The sequence below is a fragment of the Miscanthus floridulus genome, chromosome 4, assembly GCF_019320115.1.
Source record: "Miscanthus floridulus cultivar M001 chromosome 4, ASM1932011v1, whole genome shotgun sequence".
In the NCBI taxonomy this organism is placed as follows: Eukaryota; Viridiplantae; Streptophyta; class Magnoliopsida; order Poales; family Poaceae; genus Miscanthus; species Miscanthus floridulus.
The window spans coordinates 100,507,640-100,521,009 of NC_089583.1; the positions used below are offsets into that span (position 1 = coordinate 100,507,640).

The 13,370-nt window shown below is 48.5% G+C and overlaps 2 protein-coding genes across 3 annotated transcripts; one reads left to right on the forward strand and one right to left on the reverse strand.

Moving 5' to 3' along the window:
• Window positions 1-99: 99 nt before the first annotated feature.
• Window positions 100-2,312, forward strand: LOC136550145 (uncharacterized). 2 transcript variants are annotated; one of them, XM_066541633.1, is made up of 3 exons: window positions 100-218; window positions 811-1,091; window positions 1,184-2,312. In XM_066541633.1, exons 2-3 carry the CDS (start codon window positions 983-985, stop codon window positions 1,912-1,914), a joined length of 840 nt encoding a protein of 279 aa, XP_066397730.1. In that variant the 5' UTR covers window positions 100-218; window positions 811-982; the 3' UTR covers window positions 1,915-2,312. The 2 variants fall into 2 exon arrangements, with proteins under 2 accessions (XP_066397730.1, XP_066397729.1); XM_066541632.1 differs by lacking the exon at window positions 100-218 and having other exon boundaries at window positions 778-1,091.
• A 555-nt stretch (window positions 2,313-2,867) lies between these two features.
• LOC136552329 (uncharacterized protein At4g14100-like) lies at window positions 2,868-3,988 on the reverse strand. The gene is made up of 2 exons (XM_066543869.1): window positions 3,337-3,988; window positions 2,868-3,224 (listed from the first exon to the last, which is right to left on the reverse strand). The coding sequence occupies exons 1-2, from the start codon at window positions 3,854-3,856 to the stop codon at window positions 3,001-3,003; spliced, it is 744 nt and encodes a 247-aa protein (XP_066399966.1). The 5' UTR covers window positions 3,857-3,988; the 3' UTR covers window positions 2,868-3,000.
• Between the last annotated feature and the right edge of the window lie 9,382 nt (window positions 3,989-13,370).

Consider the following 13,370-nt stretch of genomic DNA (forward strand, 5'->3'; position numbering starts at 1 on the left):
TTTGAACTGTTGAGTTTTGTCTCCTCCGTACGCGAAGTCAAGAATTAATCAGAGGCACAGGTGGTCTTGTTTTTTTTTTTTTTTGATAACAGGTGGTCTTGTTTGATACAACCTTGCACATTCTATGGCAATGCACAAGGTTCGTTTCAAAACCAAAAGTTGAGGGAAAAAAAGAGGAAAAAGAAGAAAATTCCAAACGCTTTGGGTTCTTTCCTCAGGTGAGCTCCTAGTCATTTCTATGTAACTTTTTTTTTAAGAAATAGAAGTGGACCTTCGCCAGTCAAGCCTTGTACTTGGGTGGGGAGTTTGTTGGATTTGGTTCTAGTCCCTAAAGGGATCATTGTTTTGAAACAAAAATTAAAAAAAGAACATACAAAACAAGATAAAAAAGGCATTTCTTTGAACACATGAATATGTGTAAATACAAGAAATATTCTCCATTACAAGCCATGGCATTAATCTGCAATGGCGAAATGGCTGATTTATGGATCGTCCAACTCATTTCCTCATATAATAACACAATTGCTACCTGCTACTACTGTACATTGGCCAAGGGAGATTTGAGGAAATCACTGAATGCAAAAATATACGTTGGCGATTATACCATAAATAACCGCGGTGGCGCCCACCATCATCAACCACCCTACACACTGTTCGGCTGGCTTATTCAGTTGGCTGGGGCTGGCTGGGCCACGCAGGGGGGCACTGTTTACGTTCGAATAATATTTTTCTCTCACAACGATTAGCCAGAACAATATTTTTCAGTCGTGACCGAGCCGTGACAAACGGCCACGCTGACGCACGCAGCAGCACGCAGGATTTTTCGAAAGGGGTTGGAAGACGCAAGACGACCGTTGGAAGAGCCACCCATCCGCCTCCGCTTCAAAAGCCGCCTCGCCTCGCCTTCCAAACCCATGGTCCATGGAAAAGGAGCGGAGGCCGGGAAGCAATCTCTTTGTCGGGCCAGGCGACCGATCGACCCATGGACCGCCGTCCGCCGCTCGCCATGTCCCCGCGCCGCCTCCGCCCGCGCCCGCACCGGGTGCCCCGCCCGCCCCTCGCGCCGGCCTCCTCCGTGCAAACGCCTCCAGGTACGACCGCCGGCTGATCCCCCATCCTCCCTCCCCCTTCGTGTTCCGATTCAGTTCTCCCGATCCGACGCGCGTTCCTCTCAACTCTGCAGGATCGATGAAGAAGGCGGCGGCGGCCCCGATGAGCGCGTCCGTCTGCACGATCCCGTCGCCGGTCCGCTTCGAGCCCAGCCCGATGCATGCGAGCATGACCTGCGCGCTCCGGCCCCCAAGGCGCGTCAAGCTCGACCTGACTGCCGCGACGAGGGCGGCGGCGGCCGAGAAGGAGAACTTCCTTCCCGCTGCGGCGCCGCCGTCGCCGCCCCCGGCGGCGAGGGCGAGGGCGAGGGCGGGGTTCGAGAAGGAGAACCTCCTCCCGCCCGGCGCGGACGCCCACGGCGAGCTGGTGGCGCTCAACCTCGCCGCGATAGCCGCGGGCACGCCGGCTGGCGGCCCGCTCTTCGTGCGCGGCAGGCTCTACGACGTCTACTCGGCGCGCCGCGACGAGCGGCTCAAGCGCAAGCAGGGCTTTCCCTACTACTGCGAGGAGTTCGCGCCCGCGGCCTCGGTGGACCCCGAGGTGATAGCTGAGGACCCCTGTGTCGCCGTCGAGCTGTCCAAGCGCCGCGTCGCCAAGAAGGCCTACACCGCCAGCGGCGCCGAGTCCGTGAGGAGGTCTGCGCCAGCAGTCGACTTCGCGGCGGGCCACGGCGGAGGCCTGGGGCTGAGGTCGTCACTCAGGAGCAGCAAGGAGATGAAGAAGCCTTCCGCCGCGTCCGGCGCCGTTTCCGTGGCCATCAAGGAGAGGAGGGTCACCCCCAGGTCGTCGGCTCGCCGGTTCTGAGGGTCGTTTTCTGAATTTGGTGGTCGGAATTAAGTGGGTTCAATCATATGGTCGATCTAACATTTTTTGCATATATCTTGCATTCTTGTGGTCTGTTTTCTGAATTTGGTGCTCGGAATTATAATCATGCTCTTCTGTGGTTCACAATTTCACAGCACTAGTGTAGCATGCTTGACATACTCCTACAATTTATGCTGAATAGGTGGGATGAACTCTATTGGCAAATTCAGAGCCTTGCTGTGTGCTTCCAATTGTGATATGTTGTTATCAATTGGCCTACTCCTACAATTTATGCTGAATTGGTGTGATGAACTCTATTGGCAAATTCAGAGCCTTGTTGTGTGCTTCCAATTGCGATATGTTGTTAGTTTGATGCAACATTGTTTGTTGATGCTCTTCAGATTACTATTCTTTATAATTTGTGTGGTCCACTGGCCACAATTCCAGATCGATCAGTCTTTCACACCTCTCAATTATTGTCAAAACTGGCAGCAATGATCCTATAGCTATCTGGTCCTCGAGGATGAAAAATAAGTTGAATCGCCTCTTCTGAACTTTTGCACTGTTTTTTGTTTGTTTGCTTGGGTTCGCATTTCTTGGGCAATTTTATGAGTTGTGGCCACACAGTGCGGTGATAAAGCCGGTTGAAGCTGATTTAGTATGAGAGAATGTACCATGGCCGAAGCTGATAAGTTCAAGCGAACAGGGCCTAAAATGGTGTATGAGGCATGAATCCAGAAGCAGACAACTTGATTTCACAATTTACTGATCTGATTCTGAACTGACACATCACAGATTAAGCCTTCCCAAAAACAACACCCTGTACTGGTTGTAGAAGCTGCACACCTGGATTCAACCTGAGGAAGATACTTAATCTTTCCAGATTGTTAGTTCTAGATGTGCCTCTCATTATTGGGAGCATATATCTGTTGTTTTGGACAGGAGCAACAATATATAGGAAATTACTTTCTCTTAATGAAATACGTGCTTAGGCACGGTCGTGAAAAAATATATAGGAAATTAAAATGAGGAGGCATTAGTTAGTTAATACAGTACATGTCTCATAGTACAACTATTAGAACACAATCAAGACGTTGCTGCAGCTCCTGCAAGCTTCCTGAGTAACCTGCTACCTGCCTCAAGCCCATCCCCAGCCTCCTCACCACTGCTACTTGCGGCGTTGTCATTTCCATTCCCTTCTTCGTCTTCGTTGCCGTCATCCGGGAAGCAGTATGCAGGTGCCTGCCACTGCGCGTCCTCTAGCTCCACTCCGGGCTCGAAGCTCATCACGAACTGCTGGATCCCCGTCACTGCAGATCAGTATAAGGCGGATGCCATGCGATTTGATTGTTAGTTAGGGAATGAACCTCGTGAGTTCATTTCATGGCAATCAAATCAAGCCAAAAAAAATTGTTACAATACCATCGACGAAATCCCAGCGCACGGGCCGCCCCGTGCGCGCCTCCTCGTAGTAGAAGATGAAGCCGGCCTTGCCCCACACGTGGCAGTCGATCCCGCCGGCGATGCGGCGGCCCAGGTACTCGGCGCCGCCACCGGAGAGCCACCACGGCGGCAGCACGCCGACGGGGAAGCGCTCGACGCGGCACGCCGAGGAGTCGAAGTAGAAGGTGGTGCCGTTGTTCCACTCCACGTCGTAGAGCGGGTCTGACGACAGCTGGTGGCGCACCAGGTTCAGGTTCCGCCGCCGCGGCCAGTCGTAGTAGAGGTCCGTGATGCGCAGCGGCGGGCCCGTGGAGGCGTCCGAGTAGTTGGTCAGGTTCGTGAACAGCACCGCGTGGAAGCGCTCCGGCCACGGCGTCGGCGACGGGGCCGGGGGCTGGTCGGACGGGTGCTCTGCCGTCATGTTCGTCACCGTCGACGTCGCCGCGGCCGCCGCGAGCAGGAGGAAGAGCGGTGGGGACCATCGGGCGGCGGGCGCCATGTCGCGCGAGCTGGGGACGGCAGTAGGGAGCGGCCAGCTGCCAGCGGAGCGGGCCTTATCTTTGTTGTGTGTGTTAGAATCGTTGGTGTGTGCCTCCTGTGCGTAACCGGATTCGGAAAGCCTTCTCGTCTTTCTCTGTTGCGACGCAGCAGCAGCGTAGACGTCGGTGCCACGGTGTTATAGGTATCGTGGTGGCGATGCCGCGAAGTCCAGTGGCGACCGTGGTGACCCTGTGGCCTGCAGAGGCGACGGCGGTGGTGGGGCATCCCGTCGCTGGCAGCACACTTTAGATCGGTTTAGGTTGACTCTAGGTGGGATAACGGCTGCTCCGTTGAACCTCATCGTGCGAGCCGTGATCCCCACATCTCTTTATATATGTGCTGTGCGACAGGGGCCCACCAACCATATTAGAGTTGGGCTCCCCTGATCAGAGAGCAGAGACAAGGGCCCAATAAGCCGTTAGGTATATTGGTGGAGATCAACTAACATTCTCTCCCTTGATCTCACTACCATCTTTCAATTTTATTTACTTTTGTTCATTCCATTACATATTAGCGCATAGAGCATGTCTCATTGTCACGGTCCATTGCCGATAGACTTATCAGCTACAACACGCTACTCTGTTCTGAAATAGATACTTATCTTTGGGCCTTCTTTTGTCCAGAAATTTTAGGCTTTCCCTTAAACCCATGCTATCTACATATTCTCTGAACACCATATTCTCTGAACATGTTGGGTGTTAAGCCTTTTGTAAGCGGATCCGCGAGTATCTTTTCTGTACTTCTATGCTCAAGACTTATGACTTGATCCTGGACTTTATCTATCACAACATAATACTCTATGTCAATGTGTTTGGCAGCACCACTTGACTTATGTTGTGAGCATACTGTACTGTCAGATTATAATCGCAGTATAACTTAAGTGGTCTATAGATGTCGTCAACCACCTTTAAAATCGGATATTAACTTCTTTAACCAGTTCACCTGCCCGTTGCCTCATAACACGCTACAGACTGTCATACATTGTGGACGATGTAGTGACGGTTTGCTTTTAGCTTTTCCATAAAATAGTTCCTCTTTGCGAGAGTGAATACATATCATTTCTTAATTTTCTATCATCTCTCGCATAATCTGAATCTGAATATCCCACTATGTGGAGTAAATCAAATCTTCTATATGTCATCATGAGGCCTTTCGTTCCTTGCAAATAACGCAAGACTTTCTTTACTAATTTCAGTGTTCTGTTCTAGAATTGCTCTGGAATCTGCCAAGTAATTCGGTAACAAATGCCAAGTCAGGACGCATACATACTTGAGCATATTGCAAGCTTCCGACAACTAAAGCCCATGGAACCGTTTTTTATTTGATCGATTTCATATTGGTTCCTAGGGCATTTAAAATCCTCATATCTGTCGCCCTTGACTATAGGAGCAGGTGAGGGACTATATTTGTGCATACATAATTTCTTTAAGATCTTTTTTATGTATGCCTTTTGTGGCAGTCCTAATACCCCTTTACTTCTATCTCGGTGAATCTCGATCCCTAGAACGAACGAAGGTTCACCAAGATCTTTCATATCAAATTTTGAGGACAAAACTTCTTTGTCTCCAGTAGTAGACCATCACTACTAGCAAGTAAGATATCATCCACATACAGGACAAGGAAGATAAACTTTCCATTCTTAAACTTTGCATAGACATAATTGTCCTCTACATTTTCTTTAAACCCAAAATTCTTTATTGTCTGATCAAACTTTAAGTACCACTATCTTGAAGTTTGCTTTAATCCATAAATGAATTTCTTTAGGCGACATCCCATGCGTTCTTTTCCTTCCATAACAAAACCTTTTGGTTATGCCATGTAAACATTTTCCTCTAAGTCTACATTGAGAAATACCGTCTTTACATCCATCTGATGTAATTCTAAATCGTAATATGCCACTAATGCCATTATGATTCTGAAGGAATCTTTACATGAGACTAGAGAAAAGGTATCATTTTAATCAATCCATTCTCTTTGCATAAAGCCTTTTGCCACAAGTCGCGCTTTATATCTCTCTATATTCTCTTGAGAGTCAAGTTTTATTTTGTAGACCTATTTACAGCCTACTATTTTGGCTCCTTTAGGAATTATTTCTAAGTCCCAAACTATATTGGCATTCATTGATTTCATTTCATCTTCCATGGCCTCAAGCCACTTTGATGAATGATTACTTTTCATGGCTTATTCAAATGAGGTGGGATCATCCTCCATTTAAAATTTCTTAGTGTTGTACACTTCATAATCAGCAGGTATAGCTGATTTACTAACTCTTTGAGACCTTCTAGGGGCCTCTATATTTGGCACATCTTCTGTTTTGAGACTGCTATTACTTTCCCTCATATGTGGCAATAGGTTCTATAGGATCCTGAAGAACAGGTTCCTTATCGTCATTCATTGTTGCCACAGGTGGGATAACAATAGGTGCTGACACTACAGTATCTAGCACTGTCGGTGCAGCGACAACAGGTAGTGAGAAAAATGGCCCATCAATCATTAGAGTGGGCGCATACACCCACTTCACTTCAAGGTTAATTTCTCAAGCTACCATGCTCCCCCTCATCTTTTCATCCTCTAGGAAAATAGTATGTCTTGTTTCCACAAACTTTGTATATCTCTCTAGACAGTAGAAACGAAAACCTTTTGACTTTTCTAGGTAGCCAATGAAATGACAACTTACTATTTTGGGATCTAGCTTCCCAATGTTTGGGTTAAATACTTTAGCCTCAGTAGGGCTCCCCCCCCACACGCAAGTGGTTTAGTGAGGGTACTCTTTCTGTCCACAACTCATACGGTGTTTTGGGCACCGACTTTCTTGATACTCTATTGAGAATATGAATGGCGGTTTTAACGCCTCTATTCACAGGCTCAACTGTAAGGTGGAGTAACTTATCATACTGCGCATCATATCCATTCATTGTTACGATTGTGTCTTTCAGCTACTCCATTCTGCTGAGGTTCGCCCGGTATAGAATACTGGGCTACTTTGCCATTCTCCTGTAAGAACCCTACATAAGGTCCAGGAACTTGGCCATATGGGGTATGCCGACCGTAATACTCCCCCATGGTCAGACCTGACCATCTTTATCTTTAAATTGCGTTGGATTTCAACTTTTGCCTTAAATATCTACATTTATCCAATGCTTCTATTCTTTCTTTGATTGGATAAATGTAGACATAACGGGAGTAATCATCTGTGAATGTTATGAACGAATCATTACCATCCACACTCTTTACAGGAAACTAACCACAGATGTCTGTGTGAATAATCTATAAAATTCCTGCGCTTCGTTTGTCATCTTTCTTACTTTTCTTTATATACTTTTCTTTTATGCATTCTCTGCATTGTTTTAAATCTGAGAGCTCTAATGGAGAAAGAATATCATTCTTAACTTGTCTTTCTATTCCCCCCTCGAAATATAGCATAAACGACAGTGCCATAATTTCGATGACGCATCGTGAGCTCTCTTATGCCACAATTTCCAGAGTGACTCTCTGTCACCAGCTGCTTTATCAGGTGGGTAGCATATGTTTTTGAAGAGCCAGTGAACTGACTCTTTATTCTATCGAGGTATTCGGTGACCGTGTCATACTCTGGAATTGAGCCCACAATTGTAGGCTCAATCGTGTTCTTTATTACAGCCAAACATTTTATGTTGGTAGTGACCTATTTCCTATGCTTAAAGTCATATGACATCTTTTGGGATTCAAAATCCCTTTCTTTAGTTGCCTAAGTGGCATCATTCTCTCTTGTCTTCCTCACCGGTGCCACAAAACTCAGTGGAACACGATGAGTGACTACCCAGTCCACCTTAGACAAGATGAAAACCAGGTCAAAACTTTTCTTAACATAAAAAAATAATACCATTTGAATGCCTTGATTCCAACGTTGATCAAAATCAAAACATACAATTATTCTTATACACTAATTCTACATCACCGTTAGGCAGAAATAAAACTAATGCATAAATCTTTAACTTTTACAACTGTTCTTACACACTAATTCTACATCACCGTTGGGCAGAAATAGAATTAATGCATAAATCATTAAAATTAACATCTGTTCTTATACACTAATTCTACATCACTGATGGGCAGAAATAGAATTAATGCATAAATCATTAAAATTACGATATTGTTATTAACAACGTTGGTCAGAAAATAACAACATCATAAGCATGTCAAATCTCTTTTTCTCCTATTAAATACCACATTGGTTCAAAATAACTGGAGAATCAATATTTTCTTTAGCAGCGGAAAAAATCTCTTTTTCTCCAATTAAATACCACATTGGTTGAAAATAACTGGAGTATAAACAACTTTTCTTTGACTGTGGAAAAACTCTCTTTTTCTTGAATTTTTTGCTTTTTCTATTTTCTTTAATCCATTAATCAATTTCCAGGAAATAAACATTTACTGGAAAAACTTTCCTCTTCTCCAGTTAAATATCACATCGATTCAAAATCACTGGAGAATATACTTTTTCTTTAGCAGCGGAAAAACTCTAACTCAATTTCTTGAATTTTACCCAGAGGTAAAATACCTTTTTCTATTTTTCTTTTTAATTTTTCTTTTGAGCCAATTTGCATCTTCAATTTTCTAGGAAGTAAAACCTTTTCTGGGAAACAAAATTGAAAAATGACTCCTTCGTTTTGGGCTCAAAGCCCCGGCAACGGCTCGGCCCAACCTTATTCTCAGGCCGGCCCATCTGTCTCGCGCGCGCGCTGCCTTCCCAGGCCGCAACGTGGGCCTAGGCCAGCAAAGCGCCGCTGCGCGCTCGCCCGCCTGGGCTGAAAGCTGGCCCGCTCAGTCTGAGCCGTCCGATGGAGATCAATGGCTGCGCGTCGATTTCGCTCCAACAAAATCCGTGGCCGCGGCTTCCAACCAGAAACCCTAGGTCATTTGCTCCTTTGCTCTCTCTCTCTCTTCGCTTTCTCTGTCACCGCTCTTTCTCCCTCAGCGCATCCAGTAGCGACTGAGAGTGAGACAGCGAGCGAGCGGGCGATGGAGCAAGGCAGTCATGGCGCAGTCGCTGGCCCCCTCGCCGACGCGCGTGCTCCCCAACGGGTGAGCACGCCGCCATCGAGCAGCTTGGCCGCGGCGCCCCCTTGGCTGAGCCCGGCGAGCAGCTGCCCTGGTTTGGCCCTTCTTCTCCCGCACCGGCGAAAGGCCATCCCGACGCACGGCGAGGTTTGTTCCTTTCTCTTTTCCCCCTTCTCCAATTTGGATTTTTTCTTCTCTTATCCGAACTGACTGTGGGGAATTAGGGTTTGTTCTAGGGTTCAATCCGAATGGGAATCTAGGGTTCCTTTTCTTCTTCCCCTTCGGATTTGCTTTTGTATCTTCTTTCTTTTCTTTTTGCTTGTTCACCCGAAAAGGGGATCTAGGGTTAGGGTTCGGTTGACCCCGATTCATGTTTTCTTTTGGTTTGATTCGAGATCTTTGAGATTATCCCCTTCCCCTCTTCCCCTTCTTTTCTTTTGAATCTGCTTCTTTCTACGGATTCAACCGATTGGGGTACTAGGGTTAGGGTTTCGTGATTTGCACTTTTCTTTTGATTTCTTTTCTTTTAGGAATTCATCTGAATCGCTTCCCTTCCCCTTCTTCATGCAAGTTAGGGTTAGGATTCGGTTTTGTGAGCCGAGGGCCCTTCCTCTTCACCCAGTTAGGGTTAGGCTTGGAGAACCTTTTTGTTCTTCTTTCCTTAGATCCGAACTGGATCTGTTCTGTTCTTGCCATGCGGCATCTTCCCCCCCCCCACGCGGTGGCGGTGGTGACCGGGTTCCAGTGACGTACGCCACCCCCGGTCTCTTTTCCTCTTTGCTTTTACTCGGTTAGGGTTAGGGTTACACACTGGTAATCTGTCTCTGGTACCAATGTTAGGATCGTTTGTGTGTACCTCTGTGTGTAACCGTGGATTCGGTAAGCCTCCTCGCCTTTCTCTGTTGCGACGCAGCAGCAGCATAGACGCCGGTGCCGCGGCGTTGTAGGCGTCGTGGTGGCGATGCCGTGAAGTCCAGTGGCGACCGTGGTGTCCCTGTGGCCTACAGAGGCGACGACGGTGGTGGGGCATCCTGTCGCTGGCAGCACGCTTTAGATCAGTTTAGGTTTACTGTAGGTGGAATGGCGACTACTCCGTTGAACCTCATCGTGCGAGCCGTGATCCCCACCTCTCTTTATATATGTGCTATGCGACAGGGGCCCACCAACCATATTAGGGTTGGGCTCCTCCGATTAGGGAGCAAAGACAAGGGCCCAATAAGCCGTTGGGCCTATTGGTGGAGATCAACTAACAGTGTGCTCGTGTCGGCTGCTGGTGGTCACAGAGAATTGAAAATTTTCTTTTATCTTTTTTTTTAAATAAAATGGAGAACATAACTCCTTTATTCGTGTGTTCCCTGACAAATTGCCGGACACCAACGAAGCTACAAAGTCTGGCATTACAAATTCAGGTACACGATAAATAGAACAGAACATTCAGAGAACTCAGAAGTCAGAATACATAAAAGATTTTGATCTCCCTCAACAGATTTGTGGAAGCATAGACCCTTCAAACAAGCGGTTGCTTCAGCATGCCGAGCCTGCTCGTACGGCTACTACCATGCCAACATGACTTCTAATGATAAAACCCCACCGAGCTTTATGCCTGTATTTGATTATGAGGGATAATTGTGTTGGCGGCGGGAGTAGGCGGTAGTGTGTGGTTTTAAGTCCGCTGCCGGTTTACCTACTGACGGCACTGAAAGCGCCGAAACAATTCACTGAAGATTTGGACAAAGCCCGTCGCCAACTTTCCAAGCTCATTTGGAACATGGACACGGCCACTCATGCAAGATGAGTTCTGGATGGTGGATCGCTTGTTTTGCGCACTTTGTGGAAGAAACCTGAAGGCCGCGCTACAACTCTTCGTCGAATGCATATTCCCTCGATCTCGGGCGGGGACTCAGATTCGTTACTCTTGTAAGTCACGTCGTAACTTTTGGGTCTGTATCCGACGTCCAAGCATCATCCGACGGCTAAGAAAAACTTCCCTCCTTTTTGCGCTGGGCCCCCCACGCTGAGCCGCTGCATCCGCCGCCCGCCGCCCTCACGCACCTCGCGCCCACATCGCTAAGTCCTACACTGTGCGACGCTGCAGCCCTCCAGCACCGCGCGCTGCTTGTTCCAGCCCTCCTGCGCCGCGCCACCAGTCCACCACCGCCATCTAGTGCCTCGCCGCCATTCACACCTCCGTTGACCAGGAACAGGAGCGCGTCCTGTGTGGGTGCGCGCCAGCAGAGTGAGCACGACAGGGGCGACACAGTGGAGCTTCGGGGACCTGACGAAGGTGTGGAAGGGAAGCAGCACAAATGCACAATGGAGGCGACCTCACGCGACCCGAGGCGACGGTGGAGAGGGGCACGTGTTTAAACCAGCTGCTCCGTGGTCGTCCAGGCCTCCTCCCTGCTGTGTCCCGTTGACGGCGTGCGGAGCCAGAGGTCTGCCGCCAGCGCTGCGAGCGTGCGCGGCCGGAGTGGCGAGCTCACGCCTCGTGGCCAATGCTGTGTGCGTGCACGGCAGCGCGTGGGGCGGCGTGTCGAGTGGTCGCCCGGCGTGGGCACGGGGCAGGCGAGCGGGCGGCTATCGCGTGCACGGCATGCGGCGAGCGCGCGAAGCCATCGCGGAGGGCTGCACGGCGAGCGGCGGCCGTCGCGGACATGGGATGCGGCGAGCGCGCGCCGCCATCGCGGAGGGCGACGCGGCGAACGTGCGGGGACGGCATGGAGGAGAGAGAGGAGCCTGGCGCCGCGGTGGCCGGAGATGGCGCACAAACCTCGTACGCCTCGTCATCCCCTCGCGCAGGAGCATGCCCACGACAACGCTCTTACTCCTCTTAGTGCTCAAGAAGCAAACGTGACGCCCTTTTGTCACCGACGACAATGAGCTATTGCGCGCTTGCGCTTCCGCGGCAGCGGCGCACGACGCGTGGGGCGGGAGCGCTGGCGGCGCGTGACGCGGCGGTCTGCGGCAGCGCCGTCGCACGGCACGCGGCGCGCGACACGGAGGTCTGCGGCAGCGGCGCACGACGCACGGCGCGGGAGGGCTGGCGGGGCGTGACGCTGAGGTCGGCGGCAGCGTCGCGGGAGGGCCGGCGGCGGCTCGGCGTGAACGCGTGAAGAGAAGGATGGAGTATTTCCTTGAACCGTCGGATTGTGGCCGAACGTTGGATGTGGGCACCAAAGTCACGCCGTGACTTGCCAGAGCAACGTTATTGAATCTGAGTGCCTCGGGCGGCAACTACCCAAACAAATGCCTCTTGCCTCTTGGATGGACAGAGAGACTACAGAGTACAGAGGAGGCAGGAAAAGAATCTTGGTTCCTGACTATATGGGTGTTTGATTCTTTAGTCGCTCCTAAAATTTATGTCACATCGAATGTTTAGATACTAATAAATAGTATTAAATAGAGATTAATTACAAAACCAATTACATACATGGAGGTTAATTTGCGAGACAATTTTTAAGCCTAATTAATCTGTCATTAACACATGTTTACTGTAGCACCACGTTGTCAAATCATGGCCTAATTAGGTTTAAAAGATTCGTCTCGCAAATTAGTCGCAAGTTGTGTAATTAGTTTCATAATTAGTCTATATTTAATACTTCATGTATATGTCTAAACATTCGATGTGATAGAAATTTTAGGAGCGCATGTAGAAACCAAATACGACCTATGATGGAGATGGAAAGAGGCTGTCTATGTCACGTCCGGGTGATACTCGGCCTTCTATCACCCCGGTGACAGCAGCCCAGGAAACACTTGATTTGGAGAGTTTCTAGGGCTTCCAACGGTCAATTGTAATAGTCATAAGATCCAGATCAAATGAATCAAAATAAAACTTATAAAAATATTAAACAAATAAAACAAACAAATTTGCCGGATTAGAAAATACCAAAGAGGAACCAAAATAGAAAATACGAACCAAATAAAAAATACAGAAATAAAAAAACCAAAAAAAATATCAGATATTTGTTCGAGTAATTCTAACTATTTTCATTTACAAATAATAAATTTACATTCATTGAACATAAAATTTATGTCTAAATAGAAGTAGTAAAATATAGTTCAACGACATGGTAATCTGCTCCTCCTGCTACTGCTACAAACACAGCACGGCATCAGGTGCTGACCTGCACCATCTGACCACCCCTGGGCCCAACGGACGCTTGCTGCACTCCATCGCCTCCGTTCGGGCGCAAGATCTACGGTACACAAATCGAGTGACAGGATGCCGAGAATCACTCGAGTGCTAAATAGATTTAGCGGATGGAAAAGGGCAGCGATTAAGACGACACCACACCATGGCAAGGCAATGGCAACTCTGGTCCATCTGGAAGCAAAGAAATGATTTTTTTTGCGACTTTGCGAGAAAACAACGGAAGCCGCTACTTGGAAACTGGCGGGGGCAAAGGTTCTGGGAGCACCGCCTCACAGTC

Coding starts and splice junctions, on each gene's coding strand:
- LOC136550145 (XM_066541633.1), top strand. CDS start 983: ATGGACCGCCGTCCGCCGCTCGCCATGTCCCCGCGCCGCCTCCGCCCG. Junction 1,092..1,183: donor CTCCGTGCAAACGCCTCCAG/GTACGACCGCCG, acceptor TCAACTCTGCAG/GATCGATGAAGAAGGCGGCG.
- LOC136552329 (XM_066543869.1), bottom strand. CDS start 3,856: ATGGCGCCCGCCGCCCGATGGTCCCCACCGCTCTTCCTCCTGCTCGCG. Junction 3,225..3,336: donor GCGCTGGGATTTCGTCGATG/GTATTGTAACAA, acceptor ACTGATCTGCAG/TGACGGGGATCCAGCAGTTC.